The 22,753-nt window shown below is 37.4% G+C and overlaps 1 protein-coding gene across 1 annotated transcript in view; it reads left to right on the top strand.

Annotated features, from left to right (window-relative positions):
- The window catches only part of CDH7 (cadherin 7), a 138,434-nt gene that overhangs the window by 5,653 nt on the left and 110,028 nt on the right, over window positions 1-22,753 (top strand). Inside the window, exon 2 of the mRNA XM_047766989.1 lies at window positions 5,595-6,000. Coding sequence (XP_047622945.1) covers window positions 5,791-6,000 — 210 coding nt within the window. The 5' untranslated portion in view covers window positions 5,595-5,790. The remainder of the gene's footprint in view (window positions 1-5,594; window positions 6,001-22,753) is intronic.

Raw genomic sequence — 22,753 nt, 5'->3', positions numbered from 1 at the left:
AACTCCAGACACAGAGCTTGAGGAGCCTCTGTTCCTTGCCTGTGCTTTAGAGAAACTGATGGTATAAGGTCTTCAACTGAGGTAAGCAATTGGATATTCATGTTGGATTGCAAAGAACGCTTTCCAGTTTAAGTGCCCAAAACCTAAACTGGTAATATATTTCTGTTTCATGTAATTGATAGTCATATTTTATAGTTCATGTTATTTCTAGAAGGCAGATAGCTCTGTGTGCCTTTTTAAAAAAACAGTTTAGCAAGTATAAATTAGTTGGTAATTAGGTGTGTTTTTAAACTATCTTGTGGTTATATCTTAATGTGAATGGCTGAATAGGATACATTTTATGCTACTTGTCATGTTTTCAGCATGAAGCCTTTAATTTAGATGGAACAGACTCTGGAAGATTTGCCCTTTTGCTCATTAACAATTGATATGCTGAGGCATAAAAATATTTTGTTATTAAGGGATTTTTGGTCATTGTTTTTAGGTCTGAACAAAACATTTGATTAAGAGCATGATGGTCATTTGGTCTGATTTTTGAAAATAGTTTCACAGAGGTGTTAAGTGGAGCAGAAAATCCAAGAAAATTTTATAATAATGAATTCGTTGGGGTAAAATAATATTAGCTATTAAGGTTAAATTAATAATAAACTGTCTAGCTGGAAATAATTCTTTGCCACTTAGTTGAACAAAAATAATTGGAACAAAAGGTAGCATGATAAAGTGATTTCAGGTCAAATAAATGATATTGATTTAGTAAATACTGCTTCACCGATTCTCACCATACTCTTTCCGTTTCTTTTTGCTCCAATATATTTAAGATTTCCTTTGTGAGGTTTTATTTTGTATTCTCTTGACTAAGGTGTTTTGTGATGCTTACAGTAGTAGTTGTGATACTAATGTTATAAATTTTTAAGAATACAAGTTTTATCTTTAAAATATCAGAGCGAAAAAAGTTGTAAATTTTACCCAGGTTTTTTAAAACTAGTTATTAGTCCAGTAGCCATCATTACTACTCATTCAAACATCTAGGGTTGGCCCCTGTTCAGTTTTTCTCGGATATAACCTATTCCTGTTGTTTTTGTCCTGAAAGTTATAATGGCACAAATTCGTGACTGTCCAGAAGTTGACACAGATCTGTAGAAGTTACTGAACTGTATACCAGCACATTATTTTTCTGCTCTGTCTTTTTTTTCCTGAGCTGGTCGGAGTAACCAGGTCAGCTATCTAGACCTCCAGAGGGTCGCTCTCCTGAGCTTTCTCAGAGGAGACCATGTGATGACGCATGACACAGCTCAGATGCAGAGGTCCCTGCTGATTACTGATGTGACTTTCCCCTGGTTAACACCTGTGTCTGAAACTTAGTGGGGAGAGGAGGTAGAAGAAAGGGAGAAGAGGAAAAGACAGGGAAGTCTGAGAAGGGAGCACATAGATTTCTGCTTTGGGGCACAGATTCCTGAGGTAGTGTTTAACGCATTGTGAAAAAAGTTGTGATTGGTTGGGTGCTCAAGTTCATTTATGGGGAGAAATGTTTTTTGTGCTACCTTTATGCATGCTGACGTTTGTGTGAAGATGGGAAGCCTATTTGGTGAGTTTATGCCATAGGAGGTCCCGAATTCAGGTCTTGATTGCTTCTGTTTGATGAGCACTAATAACTGAAGGTTTTCATAATGCTTCAGAACCCTTCATTTCTTTTATGATATCCCAGCACAGAGAGGGTGAGCTGGGTTCAACTGCTGTACTGGCCTTTACCTTGAAAAGCAGTTCTGACGAGAAAGCACAGCCAGGATTTGGGGAGGCCTGGTGGGAAAGGGGGATGCCTGACCCCTGACCAGATAGCCTCCCCCTGCTGAGTTCGTAGCTGCCTAAAATACTGATGTACACATTGTGAAATGGCCCCACTCACATCACATTCATGCGCGCATGATTTTCCGATCTTATAAGCACACTGGACAAAGGGTATTAGAGAGGCATTTAATCTGCCTCATGAGAGAGAATTTCATCCTCCAATAATGTACACAAAGTCAGTTAAAGTGTCCTTGTACACTCTTGTAGACCTTCAAGAAAGGTAAAGGAAATCGGGCTCAAGAGTCTGGCAAATACTTCAAATCCTGCAGAGAAATATAATAGAATTGTTCTCAAAGTGATTGTGACTTATAAACATGGTAGGGTTACGAGGAATTTATATATTGACTTATTATGTGGTTAAGTTTTCATATTAAAAAATGAGGGTGATTATAATGAAAAGAAACATTCCGTAAGTATTTTCCGAATGTCAATTACAGTGCCCATTCTGTTCTAGATACTCAGGTCTAGAGATAGGTCCCTGTTCACTGAGGTTTATATTAATACTACTTCTAAAACCCTTGATTTAAATAGGAAAGTACAGAATCCTCAAGTATCTTTCCTTTGCAGATATTATCTCAATGACTCTAAAGTAACCCTTAGCATTTTCTATCACTCATTGCTTTTCGATGTTCTAGCTAGTTCCATAACTCCACAGTCTTGTATGGAAGAGAAATAATAAAGAGGCAAGAAGCGTAATTGAAACATCTCATGTTATAAATCATGCAAAATTTCATAAATATGCGAAATGTTTTTTTTAACATTCTTATGGCTTCCTTTAATCTCGCTACCTTTTAACTTTACTAACAAATGCATACTTTCTCACAACTGAGAAAAGCAGCAAAAGCAATTCTATACAATTAAGACCTGCAACCAAGAGAGTTTATAAAATAAGATAATTCAGCTCCCGCATTTTGTAAATGTGAAACATGCAATTCCAGAGGGATCCAAGGTCATTACAGCAAATGGTGGAGGGTCTAGTACGGACAGAGACTGCAGTGATCCCGTTCCGGGAGTCCAGATTATATTTCTTCCTTATCAGTGCACATCATGAGTGAAATTAATTTCTCCAGGACTGATACCAGTCTTTGACTTTTAAAAATTACAGAGCACGTGGCTTTAGGAAAACAGTACATTATTTTTTCAAAGAAAATATTTTCTTGTCATTGTTCATATCCATCCAGATGTTTTATTTCATGATCGACATAGTTCCTTGGCACCGACTATAACTGTCAAGAATGTTTTCACTCAGTGCCTGAGAGTTTACTATAGATAACATTAAAATGAAAACTAACATCCCTTTACAAACTAACTTTAATTTTAACATAACTATTATCAGACTTAATCATGATGATAATAATCCCAACAACTAATACATACAAATGTGTGTGTGTTGTGTGTACATGTATATATATAATATATACATACATATTTATATGGTGCTTTTAGTTGTGCCAGGCACTGTCCTTAGCTTTTTATGATTTGCTTATTTAGTCCTGTGAATTAGATGCAATTAGTAACATTTTCATTTTGGAAGTGGGAGGCCTGAGGATTCATCTCTGGAATTAAAACAACTTGTCCAAGATTGCATAGCTAAGACATGACAGACTCAGAATTTGAATCTTTATCTGAGGCAGATGCCCATAGACTTTACTAGTATTTAACTATAATAATCCCCAAACTTAGAATTCTGAAAAGGTCACTTGCTGTTTAGTTTTTTAGAAATTGGATACATGTTCGCCTTGAAACACTGTTATCAAGAGAGAAAATTCCTTCTCTCTTGAGGAAGGAGAGCCATAAAACTGGAAATGTTCTTTGGCCGAAGGCTTCACCTGCTGGTGTCAGTCCAGTCACCACAACCTTACCCATCCCTCCCCCTCCTCAGGGAGCCACATGCTCCTCCCTGTGCTTCCTGCTAAAGACCACCTGCCCCTCTTGCCTGGCTGTGATTCTTGGTCATTGTAGATGGAGCCCCTACTCTAGAACACTACTTCCTAGTTTAAGTCCTGCTTGCTTCCTTTAAGTAGAGGTAACCCATGTCTCAGGGGGGTTAGCTCAGGTCAATTTCTAATGAACTTTCAGCCTAACTAAGGGACCTGCGATGGAATATCAATTGATGACCCCAAATTGTGTCTTGTTGAGGATTCCAAATATAGAATAACTTGCCCTTCTAGAGTGATTTCTAAATGAACAAATTCACTTTGCCCATCAGATGGGAGATGGGTTCTGGGAGAAAATGTTCAGTGCATAGACTGCAGTTAATATGCTCCAATAATAGTTTACTCTTTCTGGGGGTTCTCAGCTCACATCTATTAGCTGTATGTCGGATTATTCTAGAATGCCTGTTGGAATTTTAAAATTTCATGGAGTTTTTTTTTTTAATAGGAATATGTTCATTTGATTAGAGCTCAAAGGCTATGCAACCCATTTCTTCCAGTTGTGTGGACTATTTTAACATTTAATACATTTCGCCTTTTGACTATATAAGGCATTTTCCAAGAGCAATTTGACTGTCAGAAATCATCTAATGAGCAGCAGACATTGCTGATACAGGAGACACAGGTAGAAAGAGGGAAAAGCTGCCAAAAGATAGTGTATTTTCTGCTTTGGTAAGGTGCTATCTTGTGGCTTCATGTTCTTAAAACTGTATTTTTCTCTTCTCTCTCAAAAGTAAGACACAAATGTTAATCCTTCTCCTTAATTATCCTATTGTTGATTTATTTGTAGATAGTCAAATGGATTCATAAACCAAAGTGCAGCATAGTGATTTAAGTGAGCACTTTGTCATAAATTTCATTCCTCTGTGTTTTGGGGTGTGTTGGGAAGTGTGTTTTGTAAACTGATTGGATATCTCTTGCATAATCAGAATTCTGTCACTAAAATGAGTAAACATTAGAATCAAGTTTCTCTCTGCTGCTGCTAAGACACCGCCTGGGTGCGGAGCTATGAATCAGGCTCAGAAATACAGTTGAGTTTTCTCACCCCTCTGATAATCATTATAATTCAGTATTGGTGGAGAAAACCCCTACTATGCACAAGCCATGCTGCCAGAGGTTCGAGAAATATTTGTCATGGAGCAAATAACTGCGTGCAGTAGCTTAACCTAACCTGCTACACAGCACACATGACAATAAGTTTGAAGGGTAGAAATTGGAAACCACTGAGCTTTTCAGCTGATTACAATCAAATCAGAACACATCAAAACAGCTGGTGTTCTGTGACTCAGAGTCAATCAACCGGTTTGGAAGCACCTCATACTTTATTTCTCTTTACAGTTTCACAGAAGAGATTTAAGCCAGCATATGTCCTTTCCATTTGGTTAAACCCCTGCTTTGAGCTGCTTGGCTTTCATATTCTAATACCAACGAATGAAACTGACTGTACTATAAAAGGAAAAAGAAAAAATGGCCAGCATTAAAATGATTTTTTTAACTGATGTGTTGCTCCATTTGTATTAAATAAACCATATGCTCAAAATAGAATGCCCTAGGAGAGACACAAATTTTAAGGTTGTGTTATGGAATCAGGATAATTCTCCATCAGTAGTATTTCTGTCATTTGTGAACATGGCAACGGTTTTTGCACTTTTCTAAGTTTATGATATCTTAGTGATACAAGTAATGGTATCTCGGTAAGATCAATATTAAGTTAGTAAATGTAAGCTAAAAGTTAAACGTTTAACTTAATATAAGTTGAGTTAAAAGTTATGAGCGTTGGTTTCTGATGCCAGCTCTTTTCTTTGTCCTTGATAGGTACCCATTACACCATTCTTTGGCGAAGGTTATTGGGCAGTTTTGACCTCTCCCAATCGAACACTCTACAAATTACCATCTCTGGACTCCCAGCTGACACCCTGCCGGAGGCAAGAGCTACTAAGCCAACTGGAACTGTGCCTTTTCTCTTGTCAAGGTTTTCTTCTTACACAGGAAAAAGAAAGAAAAAAAAACGATGAAGTTGGGCAAAGTGGAGTTCTGCCATTTTCTGCAGCTAGTGGCTCTCTTCCTGTGTTTTTCTGGAATGAGTCAAGCAGAGCTCTCAAAGTCCGGATCAAAGCCCTATTTCCAATCAGGGAGATCCCGGACCAAGCGCAGCTGGGTGTGGAATCAGTTCTTTGTGCTGGAGGAGTACATGGGTTCAGACCCCCTCTATGTAGGCAAGGTAGGGTGTTTGGCCTTCAAAGTCACATGTGATCATTGTGAATGTCTGTGGTTGAATGGAGAGCTGCTTATTTTTGCTTTGGGGATTGGAAAATGCAGAACTGTCACTCCCATGAAAGAGTTGGTGAGATTCTTGGTTGTTTGTCAGCTACACCAAAACTATAATCCAGGTACTCCTCAGATCAAGGCCACAGTTTAGGGAGTAATGCTTTTTGTTCCTAGAAACAGACGAGGATCTTTCAGATGCCTAGTTTATGGTGATTGTGGCATGTTAGTAAAGCTGCTATTTCCAAAGGAGAGCAAGAGTGGTCCTTAATGAAGAATTTTGGGTCTTGCAGCTGGTTTTTTAGCTGCTTTCTAGGGGGTACTACGTGAATCATGTTTAGGCTGACTTTGGGCTTATATATCCTTTTCTGATAGTTGCAGTTTAAAAACTGTAAAGTGTAGTCAATGAGCTTACTGCCTCTAACTTATGAGCAGTTCAGACCCACTTTTCTTAACGGTAGTGTTTTAATGGGATTTTTAAAAATTTGCTTCTTAAAATTATATTTTGATTAAATATGAATGTGAACAGAAGTCAGTGAGAAGAAGACAAATGGTGGGTGGTATGGGGTGAATTTCTTTGATGGCCAGGGGGTAGCTAAATGGAGATTTCTTTTCACAGCTTCTTTCTGCATATTGGGCAGGGGTTTCCATTTGAGTGCCTCTTGAATGGAAGGGCACTTTCCAGGGAGCATGACCTTTCCCCTCCCATCCTTGTATCCTGTTCCCAGTTCCTAGGCTTTTGCAGGTTTGATTATTTTGTTGTCTGTAAAGATTTCCTCAGTTTTTCACCTTGGTGCTGAACCCTGGTGAAGGTCTCTAAGTAGAGTGTGTTGGCAAGACATCTCTAGGTCTGCAGTCTACTCTTTGTCAGTTTTATGCATCTGTTTGGATAAAGTGAAGCACAGCAAACTGATGGATTTATCCCTGAGTGTATTTTCAACTGTGAATGATTGAGGAAGAATCTTTGCTATTTATTCCATGGATCATTGTTTCATTTGAATAGACCTCATGTGAGGGTGAAAAATCCATTTTTGTTCATCTATGTAAGTCAAGGTAATCTTTGTTTTATATATATATATATATATATATATATATATATACACACACACACACTATATTCCATTAAGTACCTCTCTATTGTACAAATACTGACTGATACTATATTGTAAACGAAAGGATTTGAATATAGTAAAGGTTTCTAGGGATGTAGATTAGGATTTTTTTTAGGCTGTCACAGCATTTTTCTGCCCTAAGAAAGGATATGCACAAGTATTTTTTTGGCATATGTACATTTCTTTGTATAGCCATCCTACTTGTATCAGGAACACCCTCATTTAATACTTTACATGTACTAAATCTCTTGTTTTCTTATAAACCAAGTGAAAACAATATCCTTATGCAATGTTACTGATTAAGAGTCTAGCTCAAAATTTCAGTCATTTTTAATGAGCATTTGAGAAATTTATCAAACTTTCTCCAGTGGACAAGTCTATAATATTCAACTACTTCATAATCAGTAGTTATTAGGTGAAATCACACTTTTGCACAAATGTAAAGTTTTCTAAAGATGACTAAAATATTCTCATTAATGTTTTAAATGAAGTTTCTAAAAGAAGTTGTGTGTTTCCTTGATTAGGTAACATAATCTTTGCTTCCCTTTCGATTAATCAGAGACAGTCACTTAGAACATTTGATGTGGAAGGAAACAAGTTTATACTTATCTCTGAATACTGTATATTTGGAGTTCAATACTGCCTTTCACAATGAAATGTTCAGGATGCAAATAGGTTTGAAAAAAACTCTTAATTGATTAAAACACAGAAAAAGGGCAATAAAACAATTTGAGATGGAGCGAGAATTTAAAGAGGATAGACAAATGAAAGGCTTTAAAAGGAACAATTTATATTCACTTGAGAAAAGATGGCAGGGAATGTGAGTGCTTTAAATTGTTTACATAAGATGATAAAAATGAGGTTTTTTTTTTTTTTTTGATTGATTGGTTGTTTTTGGTTAATGGTCTGTCTAGGCAGGGTTAGAGGAAAATTTTTGACCTCAGTGCAGTTTTCATCATTTGGGTGTGTAAATAGATACTTGAAGTGGATAATGGCTATCTATGTCTAGAAATTTTTATAGGACAGAAGGAACGGAAAATTCTAGGTGAACATGTGGAAGGATGGATAGGCAGATAATCAAAGGGAGAAAAGAAGGAATCTAAACACATATTTAACCTACATGGTTAGATGGCTACACTCTTACTCTTCCTGACAAAATTCAGCTATTTGAGTAATTTGGAAAATTTAAATGATGAGCTTGATCAACTTGACAGCTTAATTTGATCACATAATGAATAAACACAGTGTGTGTCAAATTGATTTCCGTTTTATTGCTAACTTTCCCACTTCCTACTAGTTGTATGACTTTGGTTAAGTTGCCTAATATTCCTAAATTGTAGCTTCCTCATCTTTAAAATGGGAATAATGATATCTGTAACTCAAAGTTTTTAACTGAGAAAAAAAAAAGTGTTAAAAGTATTTGGGGAGTTCCTGTCGTGGCTCAACGATTAATGAACCCGACTAGGGTCCTTGAGGACATGGGTTCAATCCCTGGCCTCACTCAGTGGGTTAAAGATCCAGCATTGCTGTGAGCTGTGGTGTAGGTTGCAGACTTGGCTCGGATCCTATGTTGCTGTGGCTGTGGTGTAGGCCAGCAGCTACAGCTCTGATTCAACCCCTAGCCTGGGAACCTCCATATGCCACAGGTGAGGCCCTAAAAAGATGAAAGATTAAAAAAAAGAAAAAAGCTATTTGGAACATACATTAATCTAGATAGTATAAATATATCTATTTCACTACAACAGAAATTATAAATTACTTGGGTTGTGGATAGTCTGTTGTACTATCTGTCCACTGTTATGTGTGTGATCGTTCAGATGAAAGGAGGCAATATTATTTTATGTACTGGATAGTATTTAAACATTGCAGTTAATTAGAGGAATGGTCTATATTGGATGTGCTTGGAAATACAGCACATCTTTGTATAGGATAAGACTCTGGCAAAAAAATGGCTAGTGGGTAAATGATTCAATCCTTAAATACATGGACTTCACATGTCAGAGAAATTGTGTCTAATTTTTTTAACCCTCCAATTTGGAGACCGTAATGGCTAGTGCCCAACACCACCAGTTAAATTATTCTACAATTAAGTAAAATTTGGTCTTTAAAACACTGAGGATAGTGAGGTTACAAGATGGCTTATGACCTTATTATTTTAGCCAATTTCTTAAAATTATAGCCAATTTGAGTTTAACATCATAACTGAAGACTAAAGGAGAACAATCTGATGACAGGAACCAGGAGGGCTTCTAGAACCCTCCCCAAGAGGCCCCCAGGGCATAGACCCTGGACTGGGTTAGAATCTGACTTTTATCATTACCATCCCATATTTTCTTGTGATTCTAGTTGATAAACTACTGAGTCATTACTCTGACAGAGCTCATTTTTAATTGAGGTATAATTGATCTGTTATTATTAGTTTCAGGTAACATAATGAAATGATATTTATATAAATTGAGAATTCATGTTCACAATCAGTCTAGTTAACATCTATCGCCATATATTATTACAGATTTCTTTTTCTTGTGATGAGAATTTTTAAGATCCAGCAACTTTGCAACTCTTAGCATCTTTGCAATGTGCGATATGATACTACTAACTAGAGTCACCATACTGTTTGGCACTCTGTTTTAAAGACTAGAAATAAGAGTGCACCTTTCCTTTAGGATATTTTTTTTTACATTCTTTTTTTTTTTTTTTAATTGAAGTATAGTTGATTTAGGAGTGCCTGTCATGGCTCAGTGGTTAATGAACCCAACTAGTATCCATGAGGACTCAGGCTCCATCCCTGGCCTTGGTCAGTGGGTTAAGGATCTGGTGTTGCTGTGGTATGAGCCGGCAGCTGCAGCTCCAATTCGACCCCTAGCCTGGGAACCTCTATATGCTGCGGGTGCGGCCCTAAAAAGATTAAGGACCAAAAAAAAAAAAAAAAGTGTAGTTGATTTATAGTGTTGTGCTACTTTTAGGCGTATATCACGGTGATTCAGTTAGGTGTGTGTATGTATGTGTGTATATACTTTTTCAGATTCTTTTCCCTTATAGGTTATTATCAAATATTGAGTATAGTTCCCTGTGCTGTAGAGTAGCTCCTTGCTGGGTGTCTATTTCATATATAGTAGTTATTGTTATGCCTGTTTTCTTGTCCTCTTACAGGGAGAAGGAAGTGGAGAGCCCCTTTTCTCCCTGTGACTTTGTATCACCCTGACCTGGCTGTTTGAAACACATAGGAAGTCACATTTTCCGGCTATCTCATTGCATCATGTTATATTTCTCTAGTCCAGTCTTTTCCTTACCTTGACATTTCCCACTTAACATCCCCTAACCATCTGACAAAAAAGAAAAAAAAAAAATGTCCACGAAACCATCCAGCTTGTATTCCAGGTATTAAGTGTTTTTCATCTCCACTCACCGTAATGGGCTGCCAGCCGTTAGCTGTGCTCTAGGCCATCACTTCTGCTGAAATGTGTGTTCCGTGCCTCTTCTACAGCCTGCTTCTCTAACGGTGAACATCACTCTAGCCTTTTCTGCTACTCTCCTTTTTCCTTCCTTATTCAGGGAGAATTCATGCCTACTACCCTAGTTGGAATCAAATATATAGAAATGCAGTGTGGGATTCACTCTGCTCTCAATTTCAGCTGGCTTGGAAGTGTTGGTGAGCATTTCACATGCATTTAATTACTCCTCAGCCATATTCCTCACCAAGAGATTCTCTGTCTCCTGATCACTAAAACTCTGTTCTGTGTTCCAGGGAGGACATTTTCATCCTGAAAATTGGTTCTATTAGAAAATTGAGTTACAAATTAGATTCCTTAATGGGGCAAATTTCCACTGGATATATATACACAAAAATAATCCCAACCGTTAAGTACTTAGGGAAGAACATCTATATCATGGTAACATTTACATTTTATAGATTTTCTTTCTTTTTTTTTCTTTGTCTTTTTGCCTTTTCTAGGGCCACTCTCACAGCATATGGAGGTTCCCAGGCTAGGGATTGAATTGGAGCTGTAGCCACTGGCCTTCGCCAGAGCCACAGCAACTTGGAATCCGAGCTGTGTCTGCAGCCTCCACCACAGCTCACAGCAATGCAGGATCCTTAACCCACTGAGCAAGGCCAGGGACCGAACCCGCAACTTCATGGTTCCTAGTTGGATTCGTTAACCACTGAGCCATGACAGGAATGCCTACATTTTATAGACTTTGAAGGGGAAAAAAACCCCAACAAAACTGCTCTCTAAATATGTTGATTACGTGAGTTTGGCTCAAGTTTTACAAGAAAGCAAATGGTTTGTTTTTCCTATGGAAGCATAGGAAACCCCTTTTCCTAACATCTTTATAACCAGAGTGAATTGTGAAGACCCCTGTTTTTAATCTTCTTGTTACTTTGCTGATAGAAATGTGGAACTCCTGGTGGCTTCAAAAGGAATTTGGATATGGATAAGCTCTGTGGGATGTAAATAAGACTTTCAGATATATTTTTGGCAGCTATTTTTAGCTCTTATAAGACTCTGGTATAAAGTAGTAAATGCATTTCCTCCACATAAAATCAACAATCCGAAGTCTTTGTTCTCTTAAAGCCATAATGAAAATTAAATATATCAGATTTTGTCACTGAAATGCAGACGCCTACCCATTAATTCGGCTTAATAATGCTTGTTTTCTCTTCAAAGTTATTTTAGGTTAGAAAGGAAGGTTGTAATTAACTACCAAAGACCTTATAGGTGAGACCACACAGATGAAAGTTGGAGGATAGAGACTTAGAGTTATAAACCTAATTTTGGTCAAACTGAATAGCCTAGTTGACTCTGAATTTTCTGATTGTTTGTCTGAGTTGATCAAAATCATTTAAAAATGCTGTCCTCTTTAATGTGTGTTTGCCTTTGTATACACTTGTTATCCATTTGGTGATGCAAGAAGCAAATTTAAAAAAATTTAGTCTGCGCCAGTTGTGTTTACATTGTATTTATGCTGAGTTTTTAAGTGCATAGACAAGATAGAAAGTAAAAGGATGATATTGGGCCTTTCTGTAATAAGTGGACTATAATTGTTTGAGCAGCTCTGTATGCCGTGCTCATTGATACAGAGTCACAGAATCTGCGGCAGTCTCTGTAACTGACCAAGATAAATGACAGAATTAGATAAGTAGGAGGACAGTCACTGAGCCTGCGCTGGTTGAAGCATATGTAGATGAGCACTGGAGTGGGCAACATTTCATCCTAGTCATTTTGTCTGATTTATATTGATTACCTGTCATAGTGATTATGATCCCCGGAGAGATATGGTAGTTTTATAAATATGCTGAACATTATATTCCCCCCAATTCTCTATTCATACTGTTCAGCTTGTTGAGGGTTTTCTTTCTTCCTCTTCCTTCTTTCTTCCCTCTTCCTTCTTCTTCAAGAACTTACATCATACCTACTCTATGTTAGGTACTGTGTTAGGTAAGAGTTAAAAAAAGAAAACAACCCTTTTTTATAACATTCATAGCCAAGCAGGTAACCAGATGGCATAGAAAGCAGTAAATTCTACAGGTGATCTACAGCTGTGGAGGTGGGTAAACCAGAGGCACTAATTCATGGATCCGTGAACAAGTGCTTACATGAGGATACCTGGAAAACCTCTGTGATTTCATGATCCTTTTATTCAATCTCCAAAAACTGTATTGAGGGAAGCGTTAAGCTTTATATAGTGGAAAGATCAGTAAGCAGACCCTGGGTTATACTGGTAAGTTTCTCATGATTTTGAGCAATGCTGTAAAACATAATAAATTACAACTCTGCTCATCTGTAAAATAGAAATAGGTACAATTTTAAAACTGTTTTGAAATAGTCTCAGACTTGCAAATAGGCTGCCCAGTATCATTCTAGAACCCAGCTTGAATGCCAGAGTCTTATGTAACTATACGTATTATTTAAATTAGGAAATTAACAGTAATATAATACTCTTGACTTATCAACAGAATTTTCTGGTTGTTACAATTAAAGTGGCTTTTCTAGTAGAAGCCAGTCCAGTGGCGTATCTTGTATTTGTCTTGTTTCTTCAGTCTTCCATGAATGTTCCTGCCTACTAATTTGGTAGAGTCTCTTACAGTCTAGTTTAGTTTCATGTTTCTTCCTAGGGGAGACATGTCAGGTGATGTAATTGTGGCAGGAATTCCACAGAAGTGATGGTGTGCCCTTCTCACTGCAACTTGTCAGAGGCCACAGGATGTTGCTAAGACTTATTCATCCTCCTGTTGACTTTGATCACTTTGTCAAGGTGGTGTCCACCACGTTCCTCCACTGAAAAAACATCCGAGGAGTTCCCGTCGTGGCTCAGTGGTTAACGAACCCGACTAGGAACCATGAGGTTGAGGGTTCGATCCCTGCCCTTGCTCAGTGGGTTGAGGATCTGGCGTTGCCGTGAGCTGTGGTGGAGGTTGCAGACACAGCTCAGATCCCTAGTTGCTATGGCTCTGGCATAGGCCGGTGGCTACAGCTCCGACTCGACCCCTAGCCTGGGAACCTCCATATGCTTCGGGAGCGGCCCAAGAAATGGCAAAAAGACAAAAAGACAAAAAAAAAAAGTTTTGAAATCCTGGAGGAGGCATAAAATTGTCTAAGCAAATGTCGTAGATTGGAATAAATATTGCTGCTGGTTTGAGGGATATGTATTGAATGATTCATTAAGGTCCATTGTCCATTTTTAGGATGAGGTTGTGGGTTTGTCTGAAATATGGATGAAATTTAAATCCAAAATGCTGTCAGGTAATATTCATGCATTTATGTAGTAATTGATCTTGTTTCTCAAAAGCACACCAATTTAGGATGTCTCAGGGAGATTGGTTTTGTTTTTTCTTCTAAACCATGTAAGGATATTCTCTATATCTCAGGATTCCAAGATGTTCTCTGAGCTATACCTAAATAAGAGCTTTCTCCCTCACTGCTTACAAAATATAAAGCACTGTTTTATACTGTAAAATGTGGCACAAATATTTAACCCTCATGATTATAAATAAAACATTTCTTTGGAAAACAGTAGATCCAGTTGGCTAAGGTAAAAGTAGCTCAAGAGAATGCAATCTAATATCTTACATTTTAATATATTCATAAGAGAGTTGAAGTCTAAACAATGAATAGTACTGATGTTTGAAAAGATGTGCTAATGAGAATTTCTCCTAATGATTCTTTTTAGAGCCTATAACATGTTTATTTCATAGGCCATACTGATTAAGTCTTTAGAAGTCTTGTGAGTTAGAAAGGTGTTTTTTTGGTTTTTTGTTTTTGTTTGTTTGTTTTTTTGTTTTGTTTTGTTTTGTTTTGCTTTTTAGGCTGTGCCCGTGGCATATGGAAGTTCTCAGTTCCCAGGCCAGGGATCAAATTGGAGCTACAGCTGCCAGCCTGTACCACAGCCACAGCAATGTGGGATCTGAGCCGTGCCTGTGACCTACACTACAGCTCAATTCAAAGCTGGATCCTGACCACTGAGTGAGCTGGGGATTGAACTTGCATCCTCATGGATACTACTTGGGTTCGTTTCTGCTGAGCCACAATAGGAACTCCAGAAAGGAGGTGTTTTTATATTGGAGATGAGGTATTAGATACATTTAGAAGAACGGTAAGTAGACTGAGGGCACAATCACTAGACAAATAATTTAGAAGAATTAGAAAGCAAATCTGGATGCTTCTATCAATTCTAGAAAGTAACTTTCTGGAAAAATGTTAAGAAGATATTTTACATCTATGGAAATATTTTTTCTTTAACACATTGGATTTAGTTGTATTGTTATCAAACCCCTTTAATATATGTTTTTGAAAACTTTGCCTTTAAAAATGGCATGTATTCAAGAGAATAAATTAAAGGGCTCTCAAAATTATTACGTACTACTTCCTAAAATTTAGTAAATATTGAAACTGAATATAGTTAGAATAATAGGGTATTATAACGGAGAGATTAAAATTATATTTGTCCAGGACACAGAAATATTAGAAGCGAACCCTAGAACAGAAATTTTCAGAATAGAGTGTGAAAAAAATTGTTGAGTTTGGAAAGAAAATATTTAGGGATTTTATATAATTTTTAAAAGTCTCATTTTAAAAAATTTCTTGTTCGTGGTATATGAAATATTATATCAGGGAGTTTTAACTGATAAAGTTACATCTTCAAAGAAGTAGAAAGACCATTAGCCCATCCCAGAAGGAGTTATAAAAAGATGAATAGGAATTCCCTGAAAGTTCAGTGGGTTAAGGATCTGGCATTGTCACTGCTTTGGTGAGGGTTCGAGCCCTGTCCCAGGAACTTCCACTTGCTGCAAGCATGGCCAAAAAGAAAAAAAGGTGAGCTAAGGAAGGCTCTGTAGCTAGTATTCCTACACCTCTGTATAGTATTCTAGTGAGCTAGTGTGGAAAGATGGAGGAAGATAGGCTCCAAAGTCAGCTTAGTTTGCCTTTTGTACCTCATTTAACATTTCACTATAAGAAAAGGTCTGAACACATTCCACTGTGTCACAGTTGGAGAAAAGGAAATGGTCAGGAAAATACTCATTTTGGCCTCAAACAGCCTTAGGTCTTCACAGACCCCAAAAGCCTGAAGATTATTTCCTTTCCTGTCACCACAGAAACAAATAATAGAGTGCCCCAAAGATGCGGGGGAAACACCAAAACAGTCTGGGGAGGTAGTCTGCATTTCTTGTTAGGCTAGAATCCTTGTCTTCTGGAGGATAAAAGCAGAAGAATAACTTCTCAGGATAGGGCTGTGTTATAGGAATGGTAATTACAAGAACCAAAGTGATTAACATCATGCCAGCAAGTTTTGTGTGTAAACAGTGCACAATTATCTGATAAGAATGCTTCCCTTAGGATATTGACTTCTTAGTTAAAATGCTGACATGTTTTAAGGTATTTAACTGAAAACACACAATCAAGATTTGGACAACACATACATAATGCTCAACAGATGTGAGTTTGAAAGATTTGTGATGATCACTAGTGAAATTAGTCAAACCATGCTTAAATTAGATTTTTCTGATTTGTGAGTCATTTATGGGTCCACATTGGAACAGAGTATGTGTGGAGAGTAAAAAATTACACATTCTGTACTTGGTTCTTTGAAATGAAGAAATGAAAGTCAGCGTTTTCTTTTCCATAGCATATCTGAGAAACTCATTTCTGTATTCCATATACTCTATCCTTGACACAGTTTATATAATTTTTTTTTCAACTGAATCATAAGAGCTGGATTTAGGAAGCTAACTAATTTTGCTTATTCAGGAGAAGCAGATACTGGTGAGCTCTAGTCCTTGGGATCCAATGTAATTATATCTAAGAAAAGTGAAGCCATCAATAGTTAAGGATGATTGCTAAAGAAATAGATGAGAAATACTCACATGACTAGCTCGTGGAGAGAGCTTAATTGTAAGGCTAAAATCATACACGGACTATATAAAGAAACACAGAGCCATGTCTCAAAAGTAACTCCAATTGTGGAGCAGATACGCAACCTTGGAAAAGTGCTCTTTGCAAAGATTTCCTGTCAAATGATGGGATCGTATTAGAAAGCTTGACATTGAAATTAAAAAGACAGGCTTTTTTTAAAAAAATAAAACAAAGGTTTATCATTATAACACCTGCAAGTAGACTTCTAGCTCTGGCACAACAGCTGTTTTCGGCGAATTTGGGAGAGCAGTTGTAGAGTGTAATGATCTAAAACAAGACTTTTTTTTCCATTGATTAGATCATTTGTTGCAAACAGTACAATTGATGATGGAAAATAGATACAAATGAGTGAGGATTCAGGTCTAGGGTCAGAGGAGGAAGTGCATTCTGCTTCACATCCAATTAAGATTTCACTACAGATTTATGATCAAAACATAGGGACTAATATTCAAATGATTAATACATACAGATTATACTTTTCAGTGCTACTCTCTACTATTGATGTCTTCTGATTTAAGTCTAAAGTTTAATTTCTCTGTAAACTCTGGGCATGGTGATCAAGTCTCCTTTTTCATACCACTCTATTGTTACCTTTCCATCCAGAGTTAAGAATATGTAAGAGAAATGGAAGCTTTAGGAAGGAAGGAGTTTAAGCCACTTTAGAGGCTTAACAGTCATGCAATAGATCTTTTTGTTTTTCCAAGGAATGACCAGTTTTAGAATTTAGCAAAAAAATAAAATATTTGGTCATGAGGTACACATTATATAATGATTTTTTTCAAATCACATGTGGTTACTATGAATGTATTAATACAAATATTTTCATCTAAAAGAAAAATGACATGTTCTTATTTTAATTCTTTTAAAAAAATATCAGCTCTACTTAGAGTTTTAAGGCTCCTTTACTCTAGTCTCTTTCCAAATTCAGGAATTCTTGCATGGACCCCCTGATGAGCGATCAGGCAGCCTCTCATCAGGGCAGGCAGTGAACAGTGTTTTGAGAAGATATTGCACTTTAGGACAACTTGTATTTCTAGGAGCTTAAATTACATTTAGCTATGACAATATTTGAGGGCAGCTGCTTTTTACTCCCTTCCCCCATTTAAAACGAATGGTTGAAGAGATTAAAGAGCTCTTTAACTCAGGTATTTCATGCATGACATGATTCTTGAACTATCCTTATACTTAACTATGCTGTTTCTCAGTGTCCCAAATTATGATGATCAGGATTAAACCTTAATAATTTATAACCAATCCAATCCAAAAGAGATAAAGATTTTTTTATTTCCTGTGATATAAATTCTGCCCTTAACACAAGATAGGTTTGCATTATTTATTAATATTGTTGTTATAAGCATTATTATTATTATCATTTCTTGAAGAAAACAATGTGGGGAAAAGTTAGCCTTTTAAATGAAATATATATGATCATAAAATAGTGGATATGCTCAAAAGAACCTAGAATAAAATTGCGTATTAACCAGGGAAGCCAAAACCAATATCTTCATATATTGTTCTCCTCAGGAAAAAAACGGTAAATGAGTATCCTAGGATCTCTTCCTCCTCAGTCCACTCTGAAAACCTCTTGCACAAGCTGCTGGTATTTGCTTTCTCTTATCAATTCTTTCAGGTCTCTCTGCATTCTGCTTTGGTTTTAAAAGTTAAAGTAGACTTTCTCTTAGATTTTTTGTTTGTTTTCTAACAGAGTTGCTTTATTTATTCATATGTCATTCTAAACATTGCAAAATACAGCCTATCTAGCCAGAGTATCAAACAGTGTTCCAGTAAGAAGTTCAAGAGTACATTCATGGCAGTTTTAAGAAATCTGAATACTTTGGCATAGATGAATCTCCAGGCTGAGAGAAAGCCTGTGTCATCGGTAACAGGTCACACAGGCTGGGGAGCCTGGACACTGTCACTAACTCTGAAGCATCCAAGTGAGTACTGTGCTCAGGGCAGTGCCAGAAGTGTCTAAAGCTATTGCTATTTCTCAGACCATTTCAAAGATACAGTCTGGTTCCTGGGAAAGACCTGGGCCCTGGGAAACAGGCCTGGATTTGAATGATTGTTATCCTACCCTGATGTCCTGGGATCACAGACTTTACCATCCCTAGAATTTCTGTGGTGGCCCTGGCCTAAACCCAGCAGAAAGAAGTCAGTAAAGAGAAAAGGGATGAGGGGAAGGGGATAGGGTTTTTTTGGTGGTTTTTATTTTTTTTACTTTTTTATTTTTTTTAGTTTCCTGGAATATTCCGCAAAAGAGATAGGAAGATTTCAGTTGGTTGTCTGAAAAGAAACATGTAAAGGATAAAAGGAAATGAGGATTAGATCCACAAACAAGGGCTTGAGAGGAAGGTTTTGTGTTCTAATAGGGAATTGGGAACTCTGTGATGGTTTGCATGTTATGTGATCATCTTTGGATATGTTACCTAATACAGGTGGTAATGAATTGGTAGTTCATGGCAATGCGTTGAGAGTAAGTTGAGCCTATTTAGTTGTTAGATCTCAATTCAGACTCAAGGAGATCTGGATGTGAATCTCACCATCACATTTGTTTTGTTTTGTTTTGTTTTTTTTTTGCCATTTCTTGGGCCACTCCCACGGCATATGGAGGTTCCCAGGCTAAAGGTCTAATCGGAGCTGTAGCTGCTGGCCTACGAGCCACATCTGCAACCTACACCACAGCTCAGGGCAACATCGGATTCTTAACCCACTGAGCAAGGCCAGGGATCGAACCTGCAACTTCATGGTTCCTAGTCGGGTTCGGTAACCGCTGCGCCATGATGGGAACTCCGGTTAGCTGTTATTAATAATGACACATATTGTTACTCTAAGCTCCATCACTACTGTATATAGTTGGTCTGAGTCAGGTGTTTTCTTTTTAAAGCATACTTTCAAAACCTATAATCTAAGGAGAAAGCAAGGATAAAGCTAAGCAAGGTCCCTCACACTGACACACTTCATGACCAAAGACAAGTCCTCTTAATTTCCTGTCCTTGTGAACCCATGTATCATAAAAGGGGGGTGATGCCAAATCTTAAGACTCAGAGTTCAAGTCAGAAGCTCCAACAGATAACATCTATTAAAATGCTTTGAAATGTATGCAATACTAAACTTTAAATAAAATTTATTTTTGACAGGGAAAGCAGTTACTAGTTATAAAATATTAGGTCAGGAGCAGAATTTACAGCCACTAAAATGCTTTTCTGGTAATGATAGATGAATACTTGGACAGTCTCTTTTGGTAATTACTGATGAATGATACTTTGGTGTATACTATAAAAACACTTCCAGGATTTGGCGGCCATTTTCAATTTCACATATTCAGAATCAAATCAGATTTAAAATTACATAGAGCATTTCAAACTACGTATTTGAGGAAAGGGCAGGACATGCATGTGTGCACACACACACACACACACACATGCACGCAGAGGATTGTTTTATTTTCAGATACTTTCCAAATCTGGAAAGCTAATGACATCTTTGAGAGTTTCCCAGGAGGCAAGAGATTCTGGTGCTATTAGAATTCTGCTGAGGAAAAGTGGTACTTAATGGAACTAGATAAATGGGATTGCTTTTTAATCTCTCAGTTAATTTTCTTTCTTTCCTTTTTTAAAGATTATGCTTTTGGTCAGAACTTCATTTATTCTGAAATTTGGCTCAAACTTCTTGCTAAGGTTTACCCATCCTATACTCCATTAAGTTTTGAATTCAGAAACTGAGTTTGATGAATTCATTTTTGTTCCAAATATGGTACCATTTAAACATCTCTAGCCTACATGTTGGAAATTAATACTGTTTGCAAAACAGTTTTAGAGTAATGAAATTCTGACATTTTGAGGTAAGAAAGGATATTGAACATCTTGATGTAATCTGAATATTTGTAGAAACAGGGTTTTCAGGGTTTTTTTGTATATGTTATTGGAAAGATAAATAAGGAGAAATCAAATATTTTGCAATCTGATAGCCTTACTTTTAGAAGATGGACATAGAGAGGACCTATTGGGAAATATTGCTGGTCTTCTAGGATTTGTCATTACAGAGGGGTCTGTTCAGGTAGGCAGGTGTTCTACAGTATAATTAAAGCCAGAGGGAAAAAGAAGGCCAGAGGTTATTTTCCCTTTAAAAAAAAAAAAAAAAAAAAGGATGCTGAAATAAATTATCCAAAGGATTTGTGATAAAAAAGTGGGCCTCCTGGAGTTCCTTTGTGACACAGAAGATTAAGGATCCAGTGTTGTCACTGCAGTGGTTGGGTTGCTGCTTGGCAAGGGTTTGATCCTTCACCTGGGAACATCTACATGCCATGGGCATGGCTAGGGGAAAAAAACAAAAGAAAACAAAACAAAACACCACCAACGAGGTGTTCTCATCATGGCGCAGCAGAAACGAATCCGACTAGGAACCATGAGGTTGTGGGTTCGATTCCTACCATCTCTCAGTAGGTTAAGGATCTGGCGTTGCCATGACCTGTGGTATAGTTTGCAGACGTGGCTCGGATCTGATGTTGCTGTGGCTCTGGTGAAGACTGGCAGCTACAGCTCCAGTTAGACCTCTAGCCTGGGAACCTCCATATGCCACAGGTGCAGCCCTGAAAAGACAAAAAAAAAAAAAAAAAAGAGGGGTTTCCTGAAATGCAGTTCTATAGTATAAAGCTGAAGAAATGCTTCTGTAGCTAAGTATTTATTCATATATGTAAAAGTAATCATGTCAGTTGACTGTATCCAGATGAGAGCCACATGAGTTTGAGGGAAGATTCTGTACAGTTGATCGTGAAAAGCCTCAAGATTTCTAGATAAAATAAATGCTAAACCCATCCAGAAGCTCATAGGAGGCTTTATTATAATATCTCTGCAGTAGAGCTTGCTTTTAGGTGAAAAAAATCTTCAGCTTGGAGCAAATATATCCATTCAAATAGAAGTCTCTAGTTAAGTGGAGAGGCTACATATTCTGGCTTCAAACTCTTCACTGTAGATTGATGCCATACCTTGGGGGTAATCTTTCTTCTTTATCCCCTGTATTATATGATGTGAGAATTCTAGTAAGAATTCATATCCTGTTCCACAGGCCACCAAAATGACTTATTCAACTTAAAAAATATAAAAATATGGTACATGAGTGTACCATGTTCTTATATTACAAAATAAGTGTGCATGAGAATATTATAAGTGCCCCTTTTGTTGATTTTATTGTAACAATGTCTGTGTAGAGAAACTAAATTCTCCCCTCATATTTGTTTCTTCTTTGGTCATATCTCATTGGAAGGTTCATTAGCCATTCTGCTATTTTAATCTTCATTTTTCAGGGAGTCGATGACTTTTCCTTCGTATTTACTTCATGCTGATCCAGAACAAAATGCTAAGCACACCCGAGTGTCTGTCATCATTATTTTTATCAAGAGCTGATGCCAGGCTGATTCAGAAGCTCATTACCCTGGACTCATACAGAATTACATGAACAGGAGGGGCTAAGTTACAAAACCAAAATAGGAAAAAGTGCATAGAGAAGACTGGTTTATTTTTGTTCCCAGGGATACACACTATCCTTCATATTTTTCCACCATCAGAACTTGCATGAATGGGAATGAACACCTCTTTCCATGTTCTGCCGTAGGTACCTCACCCTTAGAAAGGTTCTCACTTGCAGGGAAACCCAAGGTCAAGGTGAGCACATGCATGAAACAGAGTGAGTTCATCTTTAGATTTTTGCATCCTCAGTTGCCTTGCTTCTAGCCTTGGCCTTTTGGCAGAGAAGCCAGTAAAAGGATTTTTCCTCCCCAGATCTCTTGACACTGATTCAGTTGTACTAGTTACAGTCTCTACTTGAGTCACTTATGGTTCTCACCAATACTTTTTGGAAGTCAGTGGAGCTATAAAGTATAGATAAGTAACTGCCCAGGATGGAGAGAGAATGAGAGGAGCCGATGGTCTCTTTAGTATTTTAGAGGAATGTATGCCTAACTTGAATTTAATTCTGTTGCATGGCTATACCGTTCCCATTTTATCAGAGAGTTGACATGGAATTCTCAGAAAGATTTACTGGTGGTGGTTAGTGCCCTTTGTTTAGATTGGTCCTGTTCAAACATTCATTTTGTTGTATATTTCATATGTATTTAAGTTTAACGATGGAGTCCCCAATCATGGCTTAGCCGTTAACGAACCCCTCTAGGATCCATGAGGATGAG

This window comes from Phacochoerus africanus, chromosome 2 (genome assembly GCF_016906955.1).
Source record: "Phacochoerus africanus isolate WHEZ1 chromosome 2, ROS_Pafr_v1, whole genome shotgun sequence".
In the NCBI taxonomy this organism is placed as follows: Eukaryota; Metazoa; Chordata; class Mammalia; order Artiodactyla; family Suidae; genus Phacochoerus; species Phacochoerus africanus.
This window is presented reverse-complemented; position numbering and strand designations above follow the sequence as displayed.